The sequence below is a fragment of the Gopherus evgoodei genome, chromosome 6 (genome assembly GCF_007399415.2).
Source record: "Gopherus evgoodei ecotype Sinaloan lineage chromosome 6, rGopEvg1_v1.p, whole genome shotgun sequence".
In the NCBI taxonomy this organism is placed as follows: domain Eukaryota; kingdom Metazoa; phylum Chordata; order Testudines; family Testudinidae; genus Gopherus; species Gopherus evgoodei.
In genome coordinates this window covers 61,631,451-61,656,510 of record NC_044327.1, presented here as the reverse complement: position 1 = coordinate 61,656,510, position 25,060 = coordinate 61,631,451, and the positions used below count along the sequence as shown (strand labels likewise).

Below are 25,060 nucleotides of genomic sequence, written 5' to 3'. Positions count from 1 at the left end.
TATTTGATTTATATTGTTAAATATTAATAGATTAATACGGAATAATAAAAGCTAAACACAGATCTCCCGACTAAAATATATATATGCTTCAACTGTCTCCAGGCCAGTAGGCACATACTATATACAGGCTCACTCCTAAATCCTTACTTACACAGTTAGCCCCATTGACATGAATAAGACTGCTTATGTGAAGAAGGATTCTTACACATAAGGATTTCAAGAATGGGCCATGATTCAAGAGGATGGGGGAAAACTAGGAAGATAATGACAGACTTTAAAAATTAAAGAATAAATGACGTTAACAAATCATGTGAACTAGTTGTTCAGCTTTATAGCTATTTTCAAAGATGAAGTTGTTGCACATGTCTGAAAAAGATTGTTTCCTCTTGCCCTCTCTCACACCCTTTGCTGTTGAAGCTTCTAGCTGAACTCTGACAATTCCCATAGCCTTACTCACCTCCGCTGGATGCTGAATTATATACAAGCAGGTGGAGACTTTTAGAGGATGTACAGGGAAGAATGGACACAAACACACTTTCCGAGGACGGCTACAGGATGGAAAGGGGAAAAAAAACATTGGAGATTAGTCATACACACTATAAATTTTATTACATAAAACATGTATCCCTTCCCAAGAGTTGTGTTAGTACCTTCCTGTACAACAAACTGCACCTATACAAACCTGCTGACATAAACTTTCTGTTGCTGCTATTGCTATTATTTGTAAAAGCAAACAAGATTGTATTTAAATAGACTTTGAAGAGCAGTGTTCAGAAACATGCTCAAGAAAATTCAGTTGGGATTAAGGCACTTCAAAGAATTCATTTTCAACCTATTCAAGAGAAACAATTTATAAGTGGCTATGCTTTGACGAAGTGAGAAATCAACCACTGTCTTCCATCCAAAATAAAGGATTCAATAATATAATACAAAGCACAGAGATGAAGGCATATTTGTATACACAAAAAACCATAGATATCCCAAATATATTGTTGTAATTATTTACTATCCCACACTATATTCATCAGAAGACTTGGAAATGTAGAAACAAAGGAAGACATGGTCACTGTTTCAGAAATGTACAGTCTAAAAGACACAAACAGTACAAAACAAATTAGCTGTTTAAAACTGTTCTGTACTCAGCAAAAGGTCTTGTAGAAAACTTGAATATAAAAAGACAGTGATTTGAACATTATTATTGTTATTTGGTATACAAAAAGAGCTGGTTGGAGGTCCAGGCACTGGAAGTAGCACAGAATGGTACACAGTGTAATATAGTGGAGCAGAGATAATATCAGAGGATAAGAATGATGTCAATAAATTGAGTCATATAACTCAGTTAAACAGCAATAAATAAATAAAAATAAATATTGCTATTAGCATATTACAATTGGTGACAAAAAACAAAAAAAGACCCAAAATATTTTCTTTGTAATAACAAGATTACAAAACACAGGATCATCTAAATAAATGTCTTTCCCTTAGGCAAAATACACAAATAAATAAAATAAAAAAAACTAAAAGTCATTATTTCCATTGTAAACCTAAGGTCATTTCCAACTACTCCTTGTGGTCAACGTGTTTTTCCCCTGTAACATTTACTGACCAAACCCGCATACTTTCATCGTATGTTTTTATATTGATATGTCTTCACTGAGACATTAACTTGAGTTATTCTCCTGAGTTAGCTTAGATCAGTGGTTCTCAACTTATTTATCACTGTGTTTTACCTGGGCTGCATGGGCCAGGTGTCAGGGCAGCGGCAGCATGGACCCCGACTCTGGACCCCTGCTGCACGGGGCCAGCTGCCTGCGCCAGACTCCACCACACAGGGTTGACTGTTTTCCCAGACCCCACCACGCTGGGTGCCAGGGTAACCCGGACCCCACCGTGCCAGGCAGATGGGAACCTGGACCCCGCCATGGGGGCCAGCCTTTAGCACACACCTGAGCTGGACTGAAGCTATGTACTAATTGGGCCGTATGCGGCCCAGGGGTTTAGAACTGCTGGGTTAGATTCAGAGAGCAGCTGCATTGCAAAAAAACTCTGGTGGTTGTGTCTGCACTGGCACTGCACTCACAAGAGAGTGGCACTAAGACTTCTGGGGGTAAAGCTGATAGCCCTTTGCACTGTAGTAACCTGCAATGCTCCACAAATTTTCAGTGAGTTGTGAGAATACTTTACTGTCCTTTTCCAGCGCACAAGAGGAATTGTCAGAAGGCGCTAGAAGAGGACTAGCAGCCTTCAAGTGGAGTTAGCCTACATCCATGCAACAGCGTGGTAGTATTAACAGCTGATGAGTTGTGCTAACTTGACCTTTAGTCTATACATCCTAACAGGCCAGCAAATTTGAGTTAAAAGCACCATCAGACTAAATTAAGGGTTTTTGTGTCTGGACAGGACTCAAATTAAAGGCAATCCTGATTATGCATTGAAGGCCTTTGGCCCTTCAGGGCCTGAAGTGTTTCAATTCAGTTACATCTTGCCCCAACTTCAGACTGCCTCTCACCAGAGATCTTAAGTTTATGTTAATCTAGGAAAAGCAAAAATAAAAGCTTACATAGTATAAATAATAGACTTACAAAGTAACTAGTGAGAACATTTTATCCTAAGTTAACCAAGCATATGTTTCCGCTTTCTTTGCGATCAGACTCTATCAGCCTTTTTTCATCAGTGAAATCTCTGTTACTCTATTAGCTGTGGTATTTAGCTGTAATATAGCCCACATTACCATTAAAGCCATTCAGGGTTTTTTTAGTATTAGTGCACAGACATTACCAAATTTGAAAGAGAGACCGTTAAGTTTGGTGCTCAACTTGAGACACCGTGGGCCTGATTTAAACCGGTTGAACACCTATTGCTCATTTTCAGATGTGCTGAGACTAAGTATCTCAAGATGGGAACGTATGAACAGGGAAATGGTTTTGATGATTTAGCTTATTTCTTCATTTCAACACTTAAGAGTAAGTTTATGGAAGTTGCTCCAGCATAATGTATCGTTGCTGTGTGTTTCATAAGAAGAAATATGAAAGATAAGACATTTCAGAAGGGACCCTAGATAGGTGTTAAGCACAGATTAAAAACTTCTGAATACTACTTGCTTATAACTGAGTATAACCGCAAATAGGTGCAACCCCCAACAGTTTTTTTTGCTGTCTTTGCCTTGAATGTTTAGACAGAAGTTCACTTTTCTTATTGGTCGTAACTTTGAAGTTCTTGTACTTCCCTGCAATTAAACTTTCCATTAAATACATGATTTCTCTCAGATATTACCCAGCTCACTACATTAAGAAAAGAAGTTGATAGTTAAGGTTTTCCAGTTACAGCATTTTCTGTAGAAAATAGATTTAATAGAGAATACCCACTGAATAAATCAGTTTCAAAACAATAAATTCTTAACTCCCAAACTCTAATTCAAAGAGCTATATTTCCCCCCAGCTTCTATAAACTGAAGTAAATGGCATCCAGTGAATCCTGACCTGTATTTGTTATAATTAAGTTTCTTAGACACAATTTACTTTGTTTCTTGGTCTCCATTTCATATAAAACCCCCTCCTTTCTGTTGCTTTTTGTATTTTTCACACTTGGTTGTATTTTTGGTTGGTGACTTTTCAACTTTGTTAAAATTTAATAAAAAGGAAATTCTAAACATAAAGAAAGCAAGTATTTTCATATTATAAAATTAACCCGGTCCATCTGTAATTTGATTTGAAGGAAATGGAGCACAAAGTATTGCAAAGTATTTTTTCAACAAAAAACTTACTTACTTACATGTGTATATACACATCATTTAAGTTTAGGCACCCAATTAGACACCAAATTATATTGACTATGTCTTTGTACAACCCCACTCTGGGGGCACCACACTTATTTCTGTGCTCTCATTTTGATGTCTCATGGTCACTGTGCTTTTAGGGGCAATTCCCTACATACAGCCCACATTACTGTCCTGCAAACTGTGGGGCTCCTAAGGAGTAGCAGTGGGAAAGGAAAGAAACTTTTCATTAGACTACAGAATGGCAGAAATCCTGTTCCACAACCACAAATGTAGCCTCAAGGTTACAGAAGCCTACACTCTGAAGGCCATCTAGGCAAAAGAAGTATTTTGTATCTTTTTGTTTGTTTTTTTTAAGTTTGTGGGCACAATCCTGCAATGCACAGCAGGCTGAAGTCAAAACTGACTAGGAGTTGCAGCCTTGGATCCAAAAAGAAAAACACGAGAAGAGTGGTCTGTGCCTAGTCCAGAGGGAAGAGGTCTCTCCAGGGGACTCCTTCTGCCCAAGTGTGCCCTGTGGCAATGGCTCTCTTCAGGGAGAATAAAGATAGGTGGTAAAGGAACATTAGTTTGCCCTTGTTGATGCAGACACTAAAGGTTTACTTCAAGATCTGGACAGTTTTACTTGTGTATCTGTTTATCTGTAATTTCACTATGGTTCAGAATTCTTTGAAGACGTTGTTTCCTCCATTTTCCCTTGTAGCATTCCAGTATCTGGAAAATTATTATAAGGCAATGCCAGGCAGTGATACCAATCCCAGGCCACACCAAAGTAAGTACAATACCTTACTGATTTAAGTCTAGTAAAAGTGTTAAATGTTCTGAAATTGTCTAATGATGTCACTCCCAATTTTCTTCACATGCTGAAGCAGAAGGCCACTCCCATGGCTTTTTAATCTAGTTTATTTTAAAAATGTAAAAAAAGTTTTTTAAAAACTAATGTTGAAATTGAAAGATACATTTTGTTTATTCATAATACGTTGTGTGCAGTTTATCGTTTACAGTGTTTCCCAACATGGCTAAGACCAGCCAAGCACTGCTTCCCTTTCCTGGTGTCAGGTCTGCTGTGAATCATGGGCACAGGGCAGGAATGCTATAAAGGTGAAGATGCAGAAGGCCATAAAATAGCCTGGCACATTAAAACCTCTTCTCACAATCTTCTTCTAATCTCCCTTCTCACACAAATAAAATCTACATATATCCAGGCCACAGATGTGCTCTTCTGAGGCCTAATTTTCAACTTGTCAGAACATTCCCACAGGGCTGTTGAAATCAGACACCATTCTGAGGATGCAAATAAGTACATACCTTCAGGTCGCAGTATCTCCCCTCAAGTGATTCTTTGGAAGTGTAGACAGTTAGCTTTATTCTGAATATATGCATTTAACAAGTTGTAATATTTACAATGAACTCATGAAGTTCATCCCATGATAAAGAGCAACCTAAGAACAAGTTAATTGCGTTTTTATATTCTGAATTTGTAAACTTTCCTGGCCAAAAACCCATGTGAAGGTAAGTGTGTCACAACATGTTTTAAAAACAGTATTTGCAATGTTAAAAGGAAGCTGATGTTTCTGAACTATCATCACCAGTGGGAACATCATCATGTTCTAAAGCATATGGCCAAGGTCAGGCCACAGACTCAATATTTTCAAGGAAATGCAACTGGCCAAATGTAGATGAATGCTTCAAATTCAGGTTAAACAAATTTCTTCCCCATCCAAGTCAAAACACTACAGACCTTAAGGTCAATCCACACCTGATGAAGCTGGACAGCATCCATACAGTTACCCCTTTCCATTTTACATACTTTATACTAATACAAACTCATTAAATGCACATTAAAACAGTATTCAGGGATTATGTTATGCTGGGACTTGGCATGGAGAGTTTAAAACAGTGAGCAAATATATTTTGGAAAATCTGAACAAAAATTTACTTTTGCTACTTTTATGTTTAGAAGGCAAATAGCATTATGGCTTCAGCACTTTTTCACAAACAAATAAAAATATTTTGTTTTTAAATTAAATTTTGCAGGCTACAACTGCAGTTTTCCAACATTAACTACTACATTCATTTTTCAAGATTTAAAAAAAAAATGAATACAATGGCAACAATTGGCACCAAGAATTTACTACTCACCAAATTTCTTTCCACTTTTATTTTAGCTATAAACTCTTTGGGGTGCTAGATATGTTGGGGGGCTTTTCTCTCACACTCCCAGTGTTGACTCCTTACAACTACAACCAGCTAGCTCAGAGACAGAAGGTGCTATACCTCTTCCTTCAACCAAAAGTGTAGAGGCCCTTTAAAATGGTGGGGACTGGATCCCCAGTGCACACAAGAGTTAGCTTAATCTGCTACAGCTTTCCCCCTCCATTCTCTTGAGCAATACTGTTAGAAACTATTTCTGGATAAGTAAATAGAGATGATAAAAGCCAGACATTTAACCACTTTTTTTCCTAAATAATCATCGCCTTAAGGCTGATGGACAACCTGTATGCCATATTTCAACTCCATACAATCTGAGGTACAAGAGGGAAAACTACTGCAAGAAGAGTTATAACAGAAGATGATGGGACCCAAGACAATTAAACCTGTGAAAAAAAAATTGTCCATATTAGGCAACCTGTTCTCCCCAAAAGATCTGCCCTACCTTTGGTAGAAGACTACTTTTCTATAACAACCCATTACTGATACCTTAAACTAGGTCTACAAGTCTGGCAAATGGTTATGCCCTATCTGCCAACAGTCCCCAATTTTGCTATGACAATTTCACATTTAACAAACCATTATTGATATTCTTGTGTCCCAGCACAGTTGGCAGCTGGCATATGAGGCAGGCCCTTCTCAATGCCCCATGGGCTGCTGTGCTGAATGACTGTTTCACCTTCACCTTGTCTGATGCTGTATTACCTAGTCCTCTTTCCATGGTAGGCAACCCTGAGAAGCCCAGGGCATCTGTATTCTGAAGGAGTGCCTGGTAGTGTGTATGACAACTTCGGAGCTATACTGACAAGGAGCAGTATCCTTGTCAGTGCCTCTGCACAGATGGCCTTGGCCTTCTGTGGATCTGTGTGGCTGAGATGCGGCCTGCTGCTCATTCTGTGGGTTAGTATAACCATGCCCTCATGAACTGATGACAATAATTCCCTCAGAGGATTTGTCATTGGAGTTATTCCTCTTGCCAGTTTTGCCACATACAGTTGCTCTTCACTTCCTTCAAATGCAGGCAGTACCCTATAAGAATATTTTATACCTCAAAACACTGCTGTGTGTGTGTAATACTAGGATATCACCATTTCTCAGGATGCAGCAATAGTCCAGTAAAGTACAACTCTGACACATCTTATTGCTTAACTAAATTATGAATATAGGTAGGTTGGGAGTTTTGTTGGGTTTTTTTTTGTTCATTTTTTTTTAATTGCCTTGTTTGAAGCAATTATTGTGGCTTTAGTTTTTTCAAGGCATCTCTTGTTCCCCTCAAATTTACTCACACCAATTGATTTAAAGAAGCTGAATTCCCAGATAACATCAGAAGTGATAAAATGTGGTTTAAAGCCATAAATAAAGAACATACACAATTTTTTTACTCTTGGAATAGCCTTCCAATTAAGTCTATGCCAAAAGCCCTCCCTTTCCTCCTTTGAATAGCTTCTAAAAATCCTTCTGTTCTGAAAAGCATTACAGCTCTAATGATCACAAGTACCTTTCTGTATTTTTGCTGCACTGCATGGTCTCTGCTTATGCTGATTTTGCGCTAGATACAACACTCTGCTCAGGTAAAAAACTCACTAAAGTTTATTTGGTTTAAAAATGGAAAGCACCATTTAATCCTTGAATTGCAAGATCTTTAGGTCTTGATCTTACGCTCTCTGAAAACAATGACAAAACTCCCACAAACTGCAGCAGTTCAGGATCAGGCTGTCTACGCAGGGTTTCTATTAACTATTTGAAACACTATTATAATATTTACGATTTGATACAAAACCATTTGAAGTTAAAGGAAAGACACCTATTGACTTCAATGAGTTTTGTATTATATCCTTAAATGACTGTGAAGATACATATCTCTAGTAAGAAACTCATTATCTGTGTAAACCAAGCACCATATCTATTTTGCAATATGATTACCAGTTTCTTCCTGGCCTTTCAGTATAAAAATCTAACGTTGTAATCTAAATATTTGCAATACCCATTATTTAAGTGTTATTTTTAGATGACCCAACTAATTGGACTACTTATATATTTTGGGCCAGATTCTCTGGTCTATGAAACTCACTTTGTATATTATATAAAGAGACCAGAGCATTGCCTTTGAAAATTCCTCCTTTTCCCTCTGTAGAGTGACTCTCCACCAGCTGCTATCACCACCTCCTGTCTCAGAACTCTGACAACCAGGGCAGGGAGATTCAGGGGACCTCAATGTGCAGAAGAGAGGGCAGAGAGCATGGTAGAGACAGAGGGAGGCTCTGCAATGGCCCCATTTCCCACGGGTGATAGATCCCAGGCTGAGGGATGTTTAATCAGAAGCACAAGCTAAAGCTGCCCGCTGCCCTTGTCAGCCCTTCTCTCCGCTACACCCAAACTCTGTTTGGGTGCAGTGGAGAATCAAACTCTTTAGCTGATATGGCAAAGGCACAGTTAATATCAATAGAAATATTAAAACAGAAATGTTACCTATTACCTCCTTGTAAATAATTTTCCAGATATATATAATTATGTTAAAGACACTTTTCTGTATCATGTAAACCTTTGTAGTGATTACAAGTTTCTTTTTAAAGCTGACTGTAGAGTTTATGTAGGGACAGATGTATAGCATACTGAGTACAATTTTCAAAACATTTCCTATTATACTTGGTTCCAAACATAACGTCTGCCATGGAAAATCAGAAGCAAGTTGAGTTTTGCTTCCTATGAAAAGTTAAATAATACTGAAGCAGAAGCATTCAATCTTTCTATATTGTAGCCTGTGGAATATATCATAGATATTGTTCTGAAGAAAGTGACATTACAGAATGTTTTCTCTTTAAATGCAGTAATATATGAAAAATGTTATTTGCAAATAAATGATATGTAATTGAGCTGCAAAACAATCATATTTAAAAGATATTTTAAGTATTGCTAATGATGTTTTTATATTTATTGATACAATTAGTGAATTAATTAATCCACGATCATAAGCTATACATTGCTATAATAAGATGTAGCAGACATTTGCTGCCCCCTACTGGAGGCCCTCCTTCATACACTGCACTCAAAGTAGTCTTTTTAGAAGAGGCCTCCCGGGATCTGGTGCTAGCAAGAAGTAGCGAGACTTGGAACTAGATGGCCAGGAGAAGGCAGAGACCAGTCAGGTCCCAGTAGACTAGATAAAAACTGCTAGTTGCTTCTTTCGAAGGCCTTGTCTGGGTAAGGCTGCAACAAGGGAGGAAGGCTCTCCCTGTCTAAAATCAAACAAACTGGTCAGGGGACCTAACACTGACAATATTTTGGCTGGATCAACAAATGACTGTTTTATGTTATGAAGGCTTGGAATCTGAGAGGAGCATGGGCCGTTATAGCAGGATAAGGGAGAGACAAGAGAGAACAGGGCGGGGGAGGGGGAGAGAAATCAGATCAGTATCTTAGATGTGAGAAGTATGGGTAATAAGCAGGAAGAACTTGAAATGCTAGTTAATAAACATAATTATGACACAGTTGGCATCACAGAGACTTGGTTGGATGACTAGAATATTGGTACAGAAGGATACAGCTTGCTCAGAAAGGACAGGCAGGGGCAAAAGGGAGGAGGTGTTACCTTATATATTAAAATATATACATTTGGACTGAGGTTGGGATGGAATTAGGGGACAGACTTGTGGAATGTCTTTTGGTAAGGACAAAAGGGGTAAAAAACAAGGGTGGTCACGTAGGGGTCTACTACAGACCACCTAATCATGCAGAAGAGGCGGATGAGACTTTTTAAAACTAATGAAGTCATCCAAAGCACAGCACTTGACAGTAATGCGGTAATTCAGCTACCTAGATATCTGTTGGGAACATAACCCAGTAGGACACTGTAGTGGGGCTGACTGCCCCACTCCCTGGGAGGATAGGCTATGGCAGGCCAGGGAGCCTGCGCAGCCCAGGAGCCATTCAGAAAAGGGCTAATGGGGAGCCAATCAGGGCCAGGCTCACCAATATATAAAGGCTGTCCAGAGCAGGAGCAGTCAGTCTGCCCCTGGCCTTTGACAGGGAAAGGTCAGTCTCCAAGGGGGAGACTAGCACCGTGGACAGCGCAGTGCTGGGCAGGCTCAGGGAGGCTAGAAGGCTCTAGCCCATAGCCGCCAGGCTGCAGGCCCTGAGGGGAAGGGCCTAGCGGGTGCAAGGGGGCGTAGGGGAAGCGGCCCAGGGAAACAGACAGAGGAGGGGAAGAAAGAGGACAGCGAGGCTGATGCCAGAGGGTCCCTGGGCCGGGACCCAGAGTAGAGGGCGGGACTGGGTCCCCCCCACCTTCCTCCTTGCAGTACATCCAGCCATAGGCCGTAGGGAGCGGCCACTATAGACCACGCCAGATCCCTGCCAAGAGGGATTAGACTGTAGGGTGTGTGATTGCACATGACGGCTGGAATGGAGGACTGCTGATGATTGATCCCCGGAAGGGGGTGCAGATGGACTAAGGGGCACTGCCGGAGGGCAGTGGCCTCGAAGAGGACGCCACCGAGCAGGGAGCAACATGGGTCTAGAAACGCCAACTGAGGGCAGAAAAACGGACAGGACACCACCAGGAGGGGGCGCTCCACTGGAATCGAGCTAATTCCCAGAGTTACCAGCAGGAGGCGCCGGGTGGTGAGTCCCAACCCGTTTACAGACACATATTAAGCAACAAGTTCTTGGAATGCATTGGAGACAGTTCTTTATTTCCGAAGGTGGAGAAAGTTAATAGGGGAGAGACTGTTCTAGCTTTGATTTTGACAAATAGGGAAGAACTAGCTGAGAATCTGAAAGTGGAAGGCAGCTTAAGTGAAAGTGATTATGAAATGGTAGAGTTCATGATTCTGATGATGTTTGTCCATCATTGTCGATGAAGACCTCAACAACTCATTCATTCGATGACCGGGCTCTGTGCGTCCGAAGATGACTGATCAGTCCGATTCGGGCGTGGAACGTCCTGTCACACGTCGGGCAGACGTGATGGCACTGTCGATGATGTGCGGGCAGCCCTGTACTTGCGTAACTCACGCTTTCTTTCAGCCTCAGCAGTACGCCTCGCCTCAGAGATATTACTGCCTGTGTGAATGAGGCTGCACCATGCTGGACTGTTCAGTGCGAGGGTTTCCCATGTGGCGGTGTTGATCTCGAGGGATTTCAAAGAGGTCTTCAGCATGTCCTTGAACCGCTTCTTTTGTCCTCCATGGGAGCGCTTTCCCTGGCTGAGTTCTCTGTAGAAGAGCTGTTTAGGAATGCGCTCTTCTGACATTCTCACGACATGTCTGGCCCATCTGGTCTGGGCTCCCATCAGCAGTGTGTGAACTGACAGCAGACTGGCTCTGGTAAGGACTTCAGTATCAGGCACTTGGTCCTGCCATCTGATTTTTAGAAGCTCTCACAGACAGGAAATGTGGAAGTGATTGAGCCTTCGTGCAGGACTCCGATAGACAGTCCACATCTCCCAGGCGTACAGCAGAGTTGGACCGCACCGCTGCTCGGTAGACCTTCAGTGTCATTGGTAGGCTGATCCCTCGACGTCCCCAGATGTTGGAGCGCAATCGGCCAAATGCAGAGCTGGCTTTAGCAATTCGGTAGTTTACTTCATCATCGATTGACACTGCTCGGGAAAGGGTACTGCCCAGGTACGTGAAATGGTCCACTGCCTGAAGTGGTCCACTGCCTGAAGTCTCTGTCCAACGGTGTCAAGCAAGGGTGTGTTTTAGTACCCACTTTGTTCAGCATGATATTCTCTGCCACTCTGACTGATGCCTTTCAACACTGTACTGAAGGACTAGGCCTGAAGTACAGAACTGACGGGAAACTATTCAATCTGAGGCGACTGCGTGCCATTACCAAGGTGAAGGAAATTGTACTTCAAGACTTTCTCTTTGCCGATGATTGTGCTCTGAATGCTAGTACAGAGCCAGAAATGCAAGCCAGTATGGACAAGTTTTCATCTGCACGCAACAACTTCGGTCTCACCATTAACATCAAGAAGACTGAGGTCATGTACCAGCCAGCTCCCCACGCTCCGCACTCAGAACCGTCCATCACAGTAAATGGACAGAGACTTCAGGCAGTGGACCACTTCATGATTCTAAGGAATGGTAGGAAGAAAAACAGCACAATCAAGATAATGGATTTCAAGCAGGCAGACTTTAGCAAACTCAGGGAACTGGTAGGTAAGATCCCATGGGAAGCATGTGAAGCCTGGTCTACACTGCCACTTAAGACTTAAGTTGATGAAAATTATGTCACTCATGGATGTGAAAAAAATCACCCCCTGAGCGACATAGCTTACATCGCCTTAATGCGGTGTCTAAACCATGCTATGTTGGCGAGAGAGACTCTCCCACCAACTTACCTTCCGCCTCTTGGGGAGGTGGAGTACTGAAGTCGACAGGAGAGCACTTTCCCCATCAACTCATCACGTCTTCACCAGACCCACTAGCGTGAAGTATAGACAAGCCCTAAAGGGAAGAACAGTTGAAGGGGGTTGGCAGTTTTTCAATGAGACATAGGCACAAGAGCAAACTATCCCACTGCACAGGAAAGATGGGAAGTACTGCAAGAGATCGCCCTGACTTAACCAGAAGATCTTCAATTATCTGAAACTGAAAAATGAGTTCTACAAAAAATGGAAACTTGGTCAAATTACAAAGGATGAATATAAATATATAACACAAATATGTAGGGACAAAATTAGAAAGGCCAAGGCACAAAATGAGATTCAACTAGATAGAGACATAAAGGGTAACAAGAAAACATTCTACAACTACATTAGAAGCAAGAGGAAAACCAAGGACAAGGAAGACCCTTTACTCAATGGAGGGGGGAAAAACAATAAAAGAGAATGTGGAAATGGCAGAAGTGCTAAATGACTTTGTTTCCATTTTCACCAAAAAGTTTAGTAGAGATTAGACATCTAACAGAGAGAATACCAGTGAAACTGAGGTAGGATGAGAGGCTAAAAGAGGGAAAGAACAAGTTAATAATTACTTAGACAAGTTAGAGGTCTTCAAGTCAGCAGGGCCTGATGAAACACATCCTAGAATACTCAAGGAGATGACTGAGGAGTATTTAAGGCATTAGCAATTATCTTTGAAAAGTTATGGAAGATGGGAGAAATTCCAGACAACTGGAAAAGGGCAAATATAGTGTCAATCTATAAAAAGGGAAATAAGGACAACCTGAGGAATTATAGACTAGTCAGCTTAACTTCTGTACCCGGAAAACAAATAATGGAGCAAATAAATTAAGCAATAAATTTTCAAAACACCTAGAAAACAATAGGGTGATAAATAACAGTGAGTATGGATTTGTCAAGAACAAATTGTGTCAAACCAACCTAATAGCTTTCTTTGACAGGGTAACAAGCCTTGTGGATAAGGGGGAAGCAGCAGATGAAGTATATCTTGACTTTAGTATGGTTTCTGATATTGTCTTGCATAACCATCTCATAAACAAACTAGGGAAATACAACCTAGATGGAGCTACTATAAGGTGGCCCTCTTCGCTTTCCATGCGTGGCTGGGCCTCCGGGATGGACCCAACTCTCCTGGTACTTGACACCATATCTTCCTGAAGCAACACGTTGGCGGGGGACATGTAGGGTCACATCTCTCCCCCTTCCCCGTTGATTTCTGTCAGGGTTCACAACATAATGTGGCCGCCAACAGCAGCCTTTCAGCACTGTGTAGGAGGGAAGGGACAGGAGCTGCTTCCAGTCACAGGGGAGGAGAGGGAAGGAGAGACGACCTGGCCTGTATTTTTTCAGAGCTCCTCTTTTCCACCCTCCACTCCCAAGTGGCTAGAAGCAGGTTGTCCTTTCCTGCCCGCACAGTGTCGAAAGGCAGCTAACACCTCCAGGCTGCTGCTGGCCATGGATATAACCCAGCCTCCTCCTGTCCCGGGCAGGAAGGGGTTAAGCCCTAATGATGCATCGTGCACCACAGCCCAGTGAACCTACCTGCAGGGGCTTCAGCAAACATGGCCAGACGTGGTTCAGCAGAGGAGAGTGCCTAGGGGTTGGAGCAGCCCTGCGCTCCTGCAGGCAGGACCCGGGGAGGGGAGGGGAAGGCAGTGGCTGCTGTGGAGACTGCAGGGTCAGGGCATGAATATGTTGAAAATTGCTTTCCCCTCCACCACTCCAAAGTTTAGCTGAGGGGGAAGAGAAAAAAAAGAGGCTTCCCGTGCCAGCTCTTGCGGGAGTTTGGCACCTGCAGGGCCCAGGCTCCTCCTAGCCAGTGCCCTGGGCTTTCCTGGGGTGCTGGCCCAGCCAGAGGCAGTGGAGGAAGGAAGGAGCCTACCAGCCAAGCTGTTGGTGAACTCAGCACTTTGACCAGGAGCTGGAAAAGGGATGTGCCCTGCCTGGGGGGGAAATGGACCCATACTCACCAGCCACCGCAGCTCACAGCCAGTGCTAGCCGGAAACATGACAAGGCCCTGCTGGACAAGAGCTGACCCGCAGCAGGGCAGCGCTGACAGACCAGCATGGGAAGTGGTCTGCCCTGCGTGCTGCATCTTTGCCCCGCCACCTGCCTTGCACACCCACCCCCATCGTCGGCCACTGGACCCTCCCCACTCACTGATGGCAGGTGGGTGGCTGGTGAGCAGGGATCTGGCCAACAGCAGGAACTGCCAGTACTGATTGGAGAGGAAGACAGAAAATACAGGACAATTTTTAAAAAAAGCTGGGACACCTGCCAGAGGGCTTAAATACGGGACTGTCCCTCAAAAAACGGGATGTCTGGTCACCGGACAGAAAGGTCAAGTTCTGATTATTAAGCTGGTACTATCTACATGCCCTACACAGAGACAAACCACTAGGCTATCAATAGAGGCTTAATTTTTGCATATTCCAGCTCATTTGAAGTGTCCTGAATCAGAACACACAGACCTGATATTGAGATAAGGAAGAAACCTGATAATTATGTAATTGCTCCAAAGTCCTGGTCAGAAGTCTGGATGGCATCTTCTTATAGCATCACATTTGGAACTATATCAACCCAGTACATTTGAATCAGTGACTAGCATTTAAGTGTTGTATTAACTTTAAACACACATCTTGAGCCACACAGTTCCAGGCAAAGGCATGGTGAAATAATTTAAATAAGTCATCAAAATCTTGGACAAAATTTTGTGTTTAGTTATATCAGTGAAAATCAGAGTAACTCCATAGACTTCAATAAAGTTAATTCTGAATCAATGCCAGCGTAATGAAAATAAAATTGGCCAATTAAGTAGATTGACATTACACATCAAGGAAAGAATCAGTACGTCAAGTAAAAAATGTTGCTACATTTCTGCTATAGAACAATTTACCTGTGCAACCATTCTAATACAAAGGGCCAGATTTGCAAATGCTCAGGACCCACAATTGGAACCAGATTTTCAAAAGCACTCAGCGCACAACAGTTTCCTGTAGGATACGGCTAGATTTTCAAAGTAATTCAGCACATTTGAAATAAGCTCCGCCCCAATGTACTGAGCTCTTCCAAAAATCTAGCCTAAAATGTCCAAATCTAAAACATAAAAGGACTGTTCATTCAGATTCTGTGTGCATTCATACTTATGGCCTCTGAAGACTACAAACAAGGGTGTCAATTAGTGCCAATTTTGATCTTGGATTTTCTGTTGACCTCTGTCCAATAGAAAGTGGAGTGACAAGGCAAATTCATTTCCCAGATAGCACCAAATAGCCATCAGATGTTAATATTTTCAGTCTCAACTGAACTAATCTCAATATGAACTACTGTAGCAAAACATCTGAAAGTATTACTTACAAATATTATTAAAAGGCAATAGAGTCCTGTGGCACCTTATAGACTAACAGAAGTATTAGAGCATAAGCTTTCATGGGTGAATACATGCATATGATGAAGTGGGTGTTCACCCACGAAAGCTTATGCTCCAATACTTCTGTTAGTCTATAGGGTGCCACAGGACTCTGCCACTTTTTACAGATCCAGACTAACACGGCTACCCCTCTGAAAGATTATTAAGTATCAATGTTTTCAGATTTAAGCCCAAACAGGACAAGAAAGATCACATATTTGTGCATGAAGGCCTGGAAGAAGTAATTTTATTTCCTGACAAACGCAGAGTTCTGTTTAAGGACAGCAATACTCTTTTCTCCACCCTCCCCGCCTTTTGGGAAATCCAAGGAAACAATGTGATAGCAATTTCCAATATTTAGGAAACATTTTTATTTGTAGAATTAAAGTTTTGCAGTGGACTGGGTTGGATTTTATTTAGGAATTGATAATTTCTCCAAAGAGACGTCCAGTCACATGGAAAAATGTTTAAAGAAATTGGAGGAGAGAAGAGGTGAGAAGATGACAGTCTGAATTTTGACATTAGGATGTTTGGTAGGAGGCTGTTAAATTTAGCCCTAAAAACTCTTAATATTTTCACATATGTGAGAACCTAAAAGCAAGGGCCTAAATAACACATAATGTAGAGTTGCAGCTAGATATGGTAGATTAATCACATATTTAATACACTGTAACTTATGCAAGGAGACCCTATTTTAGACTTTGCATAGTGCCCATTACCCTAGCATCCGTATTAATTGGGGCCTCCAAAATTCTACTCTAATTCTCCAGGGTAAATAACTGTTCTTACAGGCAAGTAAAATAAGTAATCATTACAATAAAGGGAGGCCAGTAGATTTGCCTGTAATGGTTCATGACAATTTTACAAGACTGATCTAAATATGTTTGTTTTAAAGCATCTCACTTCCACTACCCAGATTAGCGGTAGACAGAAAAAAGGCAATAAGGAGAAAAGGATACTGAACATAAAGAATGGACTTCTGGATTGTATTAACCCATTGAAGAGGACAGGCTTTGTGTGTATAACTCCCATTAATAATGGAAATTAACAACATAAAGTCCATACAAATCAATAGGAGACCAGACTTCCAAAATTTTGGATTACGTTCATATTATAATGAAAGTTGGGAAAATGCAGCCAATTTTAACTAATAAGAAAGAATAAAACACTGGAGTTTAGCTTATGTACCACTAGAGTCGTTACAGAGACCTGGACTCAGAAAAATAAAATTGGCAGTGAAGCCAAGAACTAATGAGCCTGATATTTTTGACATTTTCATGCATCTACAGCCTGGCAAGATAGTTGGCTTATTGACAAGCCTGATGCCAGAGAGTTAACGGAGCCTTAAACTTGCTGAATAAAGGGTAGTAGTCTTCTTCGTAGCATATGCGTAACATGCCTCGAGTGGCACATGACAGGATTCATACTGTAATTTTATCCGCTGGTTGGATCATTAGCTTCCCAAGCTTGGGCAAGATATTGATAGGGAGTGCGACAAACACTGATCCATGCCCTCCCAGGGGCGGTAGCAATGGTTTTTAAGCTCAGCCATTAAGATCAAACCATTAAGATTGAGACATTAAATTGACGTTTTACCTTGCCAGTGTTATAGTTCCTCATCTGTGCCTCAGAAGCTTAAAAGTAGGCACAAGCAAGATAAATACACTGGATTATTTTTATCACAGATCTCATGAGAGATGTTAAGAGTCCAGTGGGGATAATAAAATAGAATACACTATGATTCAAGTTAAGGAAAAAAAGCTCAACAATTGACAACACCACCAAATCAGTGGCAAAGATTCCATGGGTATTTCAACCATTTGTGCAATCACAAGTACAGTGCTTGGTTTTGCAACATAATGTAGCAATGCAGATACATTTATTTCAGGCCTTCTGTTCTGAAGTAATTACTTCATTGAGCTGAACACGGGAGTACAGACTTAAAACCTTTTTCTGAGGCTATCATGTAATTGGAGACAGTTTTCTGCAACGGTGCTTTAAAGGGGCAACAGTAGACAAAGCTAGGCAAAAACACCTGATTTTTCAGCTTCATGAAAATCTGATCAAAACTGACAATTATTTGGTTGCTCAGCAAAATAAAAAAAATGTTGCTTCACTTTCAGCCTGTTATGGGTTTTTTGTTGCTGCTGCTAAGTATATCTAAATTTTGAAACAAAACATTATTTCAAAACAAAAAACCCACACTTAATTTTGAAGGTGTCAAAATGAAATATTTTCATTTTTTCACGTCTCCATTTTTAATTGGCCAAAATTATTCACAAAATTCAACCCAAAAATGCATTTTTGGCAAATAAACTAATCTGCTAAAAAAAAATTCACACAGCTCTAACAGTACATTGACATATACAAAGGTTATCTTCAAACCCAAGAACCGAAGACTTCAGTTTCTCAAATGGATGTCTATATTCTGAAGAAAGTCAGCCTACTCTATAATTTTTAACTTTTTAACCAGTAAGCAACACATCCAAGTCTAAACATGTTAATATGGTAGCTAACCCCATCATCCTTAGCAGTGAATTAGGGTCTGTCTTCACTACCAACATTAAAAGGCTATCACGGCTGTGTAGTCCTGGCACCAGCGCCAGGAGAGCTCTCCCAAACCCTGTAAAAAAAAAAACCACCACACCCACAGGGGAGTAGCTCCCAGTACTGAGAACATGGCTTCCAGCGCTGGTACATTTCTACACTGCCATTTTATAGCACTGAAACTTGCATTGCTTCAGGAGAGGGAGTGTTTTTCACACCTCGAGTGAGAAAGTTTCAGCGCTGTAATGTGGCAATGTAGACAAGGCCTTAGACTGCTACATGGCTGTCTTCCTATAACGAAGCCATAACAATTATTTTGTTGGTCAGACAGGCCCTTCTCTAACCATATTTGCATATTAGGTTAGCCGATCCACCTTCCTCTCAGCTTTCAGTTCAGCGGGATGTCCTAGAGTCCATTGCCCAACATGCATCTGGTGCCACTCTGTGCACTCCCCGAGACTCTCTTCCTCTGCTGAAGCAGCTACCAAGATTTTCCCAGAATCCATTGATATAAAGGCATTTAAGTGTGGATGCAGAAACATAGATGACATATAACTGTATTGTGAAAATAACTCCTGTGTGGACGCAACTCAGCAGTATTTGTTATACCCAGGTCTAATGAAGATGGTGCAACCATGTTATAAAACTAGAGCTGTACTTACAAAGTTATCTTCTCACCCCTCACCCATTTTTAATCTGCGTAACTCCATTAATTTAAGTGGAATTAGTCCTAATTTATACCATTGAGACAGAATTAGGCCCATAGCTTAGACAGAGCCTGTAACGTACTGGGGTTCAACCAAGACCAGTGAGAGATTGGGTCACCACCTGCCTGTAACCCTGGGTGACTGAAATGCTCTGCACAACTCTGGCTCGCAGCCCAGACACCAAGAGCCAGCAGACAAAAACAGTGTTCTGAGCGTCTGTGTGCTCTGCAGCCATGGTTCGGCACTCTGATACAACAGCTCGCCCCCCCTCTCCCCACCCAAGTCATCACCAGCATTGGTTACTACTCCCAGGGCAACCCCATCACAGTCTCTGTCTGCCTTGAAGTGTCCAGCCCTCTCCTGGAACACTCAGAGAAATAATAAAGTTCGTTGCTCCTTTAAAGAGACAAAAGCAATGATTATTTTAAGTAGAGTTAACAGTCACTTCCAACCCATTACTGTGTTTGAATTGTTTAGATTAAAAGTAAAAGAAACAAACAAACCTGATTTAATCAAAAAGATATCTGTTTTAAGTGAGTTCATGTACAAGGAATAAAGACAAGCAAGTAAGACCAAAATACAGTTCTGAAACAAACCAAAAAAACCTTAAATTTCAACAAGCTACAATCACAGCCTCAGCATGTTTCTTACCTAAACATAGTTCCGAGAGACTTCAAAGCTCTTTGCTTAAGAGTCCAACATTCTGCGATTTCAAAAGCTCCATCCACTTGACCCCCCCTCCCCAAGTAATGGAGCATTCAACTGTCTTTTTGCCCACCTTATATCACCGCAACATTCAACAGTCTGTTTCAAGAGCCAGGAAGGCTTCCTGCTGTTCTTCCCCTCCTGCTGACTTCCCATTTCCCTGCTAATTTGTCTGTAAACAGGGTTTCCATTGTTTTGATTCCATTTTGTGTCATTTACATTGGAGACAGGTAGATCGCTGTCTAGGATAAGACCTGTTTCTTCCTGTGTTTGTTCACAGTCTTTAAAGCATAATATCAGTAAGTATCCATAATTCCTCATACAATGTTAATGCACAGATTTCACTTTATTATTAATCACCAGTGTGTCACAGGCTTTCATAAAAGACTTTACCTTATACACTTCTATAATACAGTAACATTGTACGCAATCAGTTGATTCAATTACTTTAGGTTCAGACTCCTGTCTTTATATGTTAGAGGCTATCTCCCCCACTCACTAGTTGGATTGCTTTACCTTGCATAGAAAAGTACCTTCATTGTCTCTGCCTGATGACCAGGCTGGTCAAACAAATATATACCCATTCCTTTATCTAAGGCAAACTGCTTAATTTTAAGAACTTGATTCTAGAACACACCTATGACTTTGTACGCACCCCGTACAAACATCACGCCATCATATTAGCAGATATTATTACTTTTCCCAATATCTATTACATGCCACCTTTGGGGTATATATTATGACAGTAGTATGTTAGGTATAGTGAGTATGTCAGGCCTGACAAGAGTTGCTTACAGAGTAGTGAACCACTGTCATAAACAGATAGCTAAGGGTTAATGTCTGTTTCACCTGGAAAGGGGTAACAAAGAACACCTGACCAGAGGACCAATCAGAAATACAAGACTTTTTCAAATCTGGGTGGAGGGAAGTTTTGGGTGTAATTTCTTTGTTCTTTGTCTTGGTCTGTTCTCTTTCTCGGCTCTGAGAGTGATCTTTCTATCTCCAGGCTTTCTAATCTTCTGTTTCCAAGTTGTAAGTACAAGGATAGTAAGACAATAGGTTTATATTGTTTTTTTGTTTTTACATGTGTGTAGTTGCTGGAATGTGTTAAATTGTATTCTTTTTGGATAAGGCTGTTTATTCATTTTTTCTTTTAAGCAATTGACCCTGTATATTGTCACCTTGATACAGAGACCATTTTGTGTCTTTTTCTTTCTTTTTATATAAAGCTTTCTTTTTAAGACCTATGGATTTTTTTTTTGGTGGGGGTTCAAGGGGATTGAGTCTGCAGCTCACCAGAGAATTGGTGGGAGGAAGAAGACAGGGGGGAAGAGAGAATCTCTTTGTGTTAGATTTACTAAGCCTGACTTTGCATACCCTCTGGGTGAGGGGAGAGAGAGAGATTGATCTCTCGGTACTTGTGTTTCAAGGACTTGAAGCAAGGGATTTCCTAGAGTACCCAGGGTGGGGAAATCTGGGAGGAGGTAAAGAGGGAGAAGGGAAGTGGGTTATTTCCCTTTGTGGTGAGACTCAGGGCATCTGAGTCTTGGGGTTCCCCAGGGAAGGTTTTGGGGAGACCAGAGTGAGCCAGACACTGATCTTCTGGCTGGTGGCAGCGATATCAGATCCAAGCTGGTAATTAAGTTTGGAGGTTTCATGCTAGCTTCTCATGTTCTGAACTCTAAGGTTCAGATCTGAGTAGGAAAGTTATGACAACCACCAATGGGCCTCTGTGTCACAGGTCCTTATGGACTAATTAACATTACAGAATTTGCTATTTTTCATTTCCTATGAGCTTCCATAGGACTGAATAAATGTTGGGAACATCTGTTTGACTAACTAGACTTTCAGTATCCTCTGTTGTGTATTTCTCCTGAATTAGAGGAATGAATGCCTCTACTCCTCTAAGATTAGGTCTACGCTCACCCAGTAGGGTGTGACATATATTTCCCTTATCGTATTATCGTCACGTGAAACTGATGTAGTGAGAATGACAATGAAAAGCAGAAAATTACTTTTTCCGAGGGCATGAACTGAAACTAATCAGAGGCTGATAAATTATACAACAGAAAAGACAAGTAAAAATGCTTTTATCCATACTGCATAATATGGGGAATATCCACACAGCAGCTATTTCCTAATGTAGGCTCTTCCATTAGCAGACATCTAATCTGCATTTTTCATTATGTTTGTATATGTTTACATAGAAAGCCTGTGTGTTCAAAGGGCATGCTTTGTTATGACTTGATAAGATGGCTTGTTACAGTAGCACCCCCTAGTGCTAAATTGAGGGACTTTCAGCACATTTGCTCATAAACCTGATTTTCAGCAAGTTTGCCACTTGTCCCAGATGGAAACTTCACATACCAAGTCTCTGTCAGGGAACAATATATACTAATTCATTTTGTGCTCCCATCAAGTTCAGTTTAGATTAGTTCAGTGATATGTACTATCAAATTCTCTTTGTACTCATACAAGTCAACATGTCTTTCAATTAACATGTGGCATTTTGTAGTCTGTATTGTTACTCCACAATATGGAACTGAGTTTTTTTAAGTGAGTGTGGTTTGTGTGTAGAAAGATATTCACAAGCAGTTAATATACATTCACTTCAGTACTTTTCAAAAGATTCTTAGTAAACATACTTACTGCACATGTGCAATTATTTGTGAATGATAATACATTTTAAAAAACAGTTTCTTTCAATGCAATGCATTTGTAACATTTTTATGTCTCTATATCCTCTAGAGTCAAGAGCACTGATATTAAAAAATTTTAGATTATAAAAGTTTCCATAAACATGGAAAGACAGTTAACATGGCCTAATTAGGAAAAAGCTTGATTACTTTCTTACTCAGTCTCTGTTTTAAGCAAACAGTGGGTTTCCCTGCAGGAACTGTGTTACTGTGGAACCACTTGACATAGAAGAGAGGCCATTATAAGAGGAGAGAGATCTATTGTACAGGGGACAGAAGTGACACAGGAAACGGGGAGCAGAGTTATATTTTATGAGGGCTATTGGAAGTCTCCAGAAGAAGTGCATAGTGTCCCAGGAAACATTATGAAACAGATTGGAATCCAAAAAACCTGTTAACGCAAATTATTTTCTATGCAGTTTAACCAAAAGCCCAAAACATACAAAACAGGTAATTCATGTCCAGTTGATGTGGAATTCATTACACTGTCACTGATAAAAGTCCTCACGGCCATTTACTCTTCCTGTTTAGAGTTGCCAGGTGTCTGGTTTACGACCAGAATGTCCGATCGAAAAAGGACCCTGGCGGCTCCAGTCAGCATCACTGACCGGGCCACTGGAAGTCCAGTTTGCAGCAAAGTGCGGCTAAGGCAGGCTCCCTGCCTGTCCTGGCTCTGTGTGGCTCCCGGAAGCAGCTGGCATGTCTGGCTCCTAAATCCAGGGGTGGCCATGGGGATTCTGTGTGCTGCCCCTACCCTGAGAGTCAGCTCTGCAGCTCCTATTGGCCGGGAACCACGGCCAATGGGAACTGCAGGGGCTGCACCTGTGGGTAGATCTCCCTGGCCGCCCCTCTGCCTAGGAGCCAGACATTGCTGTCTGCTTCCAGGAGTCGCCTAAAATAAGCATCACCCGGAGCCGACACCACTAACCCCATCCTGTGCCCTAACCTCCTGCCCCAGCTCTGAGCTCCTTCTCACACCAAAACTCTCTCCAAAAGTCTGCACCTTCCAGCCCCTCCTGTACTCCGAATGTCTCAGCCCCAACCCGGAGCTCACCTCCCCCCACAGTCCAACCACCTGCCCCAGCCAGGAGCTCCCTCCAATACTCCAAATTCATGAATTCTGGTGCCACCTCGGAGCCTGCACCCTCAGCCCAGAGCCTCTCCCACAGCCCAACCCCCTGCCTAAGCTCCCTCCCACACTCCGAACGGCTCAGCCCCACCTGAAGCCCCCTGCTGCACCCCAAATTCCTCATCCCCAGCCCCACCTCAGAGCCCACACCCCCAGCCAGAACCCTCATCCTCTCCTGCCCCCCAACCTCCTGCCCCAGGCCAGTGAAAATGAGCGAGTGAGTGAGGGTTAGGGAGAGCGAGCGACAGGGGGTGTCATGGATGGAGTTAGGGGGCCCTCAGAGAAGGATAGGGGCAGGGTTGGGTCTTTAGGGAAGAGGCAGGGTAGGTGGCAGTGCCAGGGTGTTCAGTTTTCTGTTATTAGAAAGTTGGCAACCCTATTCCTGTTATTAATCTTTACCATTTTTTATATAATTACCAACATATCGCAGCATAACAAAATAAAAAGAAAAACTTCAAGACCTTCAGAAATGTATTTGGATAACAAAAATTGACTCTTTTCAGCAACAGAACCCAACAAATCCAACTGCAAATAAATTTGCTACAAAACCCATCACCCCCAAGAGGCTTTCATGTTTAGAATCAACAGAAGCCACTCCAAAGCTCTGATTGAAAACTTCTGGAACACTCTGCTATGAAGAGTAAACATATCCACTTCCCAAACGAGTGCAGAAGAAAAATGATGTACAATAATGAAGTAATGTGTATTCATCTGAATATGGTAAGAGAGAGTGCAAAAATATGGACTCTTGAAAGAGAGGACAAAGGGTTAGTCAGAGGATGACTAACATCAGGGTCGAACTGTGCTGGCTCACAATTCATTGGCAAGTCAGTGCTTTTGTTGTTGGCTACTATCTTGTGTTCCCAGTGACTCTAAACTTTTTATTAATTAATTAAAAGGCTGTAGCCCTTATAGTTTTGAAGAAAAGCTTCAAACTGTGAACTAAACATAACCAATGCTGCCAGAAATATCTGTCTGAGTCAGAGTAACACTGGAAAATCTCCACTGTTAACTATAAAGCCTAGAATCATGTTTTCAGTGTCAATATTGTTAACCATTTTACCATTGATCAAAATATGCAAAGAGAGAGATGACCATAATATAAATATAGTCACAATCTATTGGAAATATCAATTTGCTCTGGTGTCTTCAGTGCATGGAGCTTGAGAATACTACCACTATTTTTTCCTCACATTTGATGCCTGATTGACAGTATCCTCAGAGCTAGTAAGCTTCTAACAACATTTAGAGAACATGGCTGGCAGAATTTTTATTTATTTATTTTTAAAGTCCCATTTCCAAGACAGAAAGATCTGGGTGATCACATAGCACTTGTGGAGGATTTAGTGCCCCCAAACCTACATATAATTTTGGCTTGGTTTGACAAATTTATAACAACTTGCTCATGGTCTAGAGAAACCTTGCAGTGGTCTATACGGAGGTAAAACATTTTAACTTCATGGACACATTG

General features: G+C 41.5%; 1 protein-coding gene across 1 annotated transcript in view; it reads right to left on the bottom strand.

The window, feature by feature from the left end:
- The window catches only part of DTWD2 (DTW domain containing 2), a 170,328-nt gene that overhangs the window by 103,790 nt on the left and 41,478 nt on the right, over nt 1-25,060 (bottom strand). Inside the window, exon 2 of the mRNA XM_030566858.1 lies at nt 458-548. Coding sequence (XP_030422718.1) covers nt 458-548 — 91 coding nt within the window. The remainder of the gene's footprint in view (nt 1-457; nt 549-25,060) is intronic.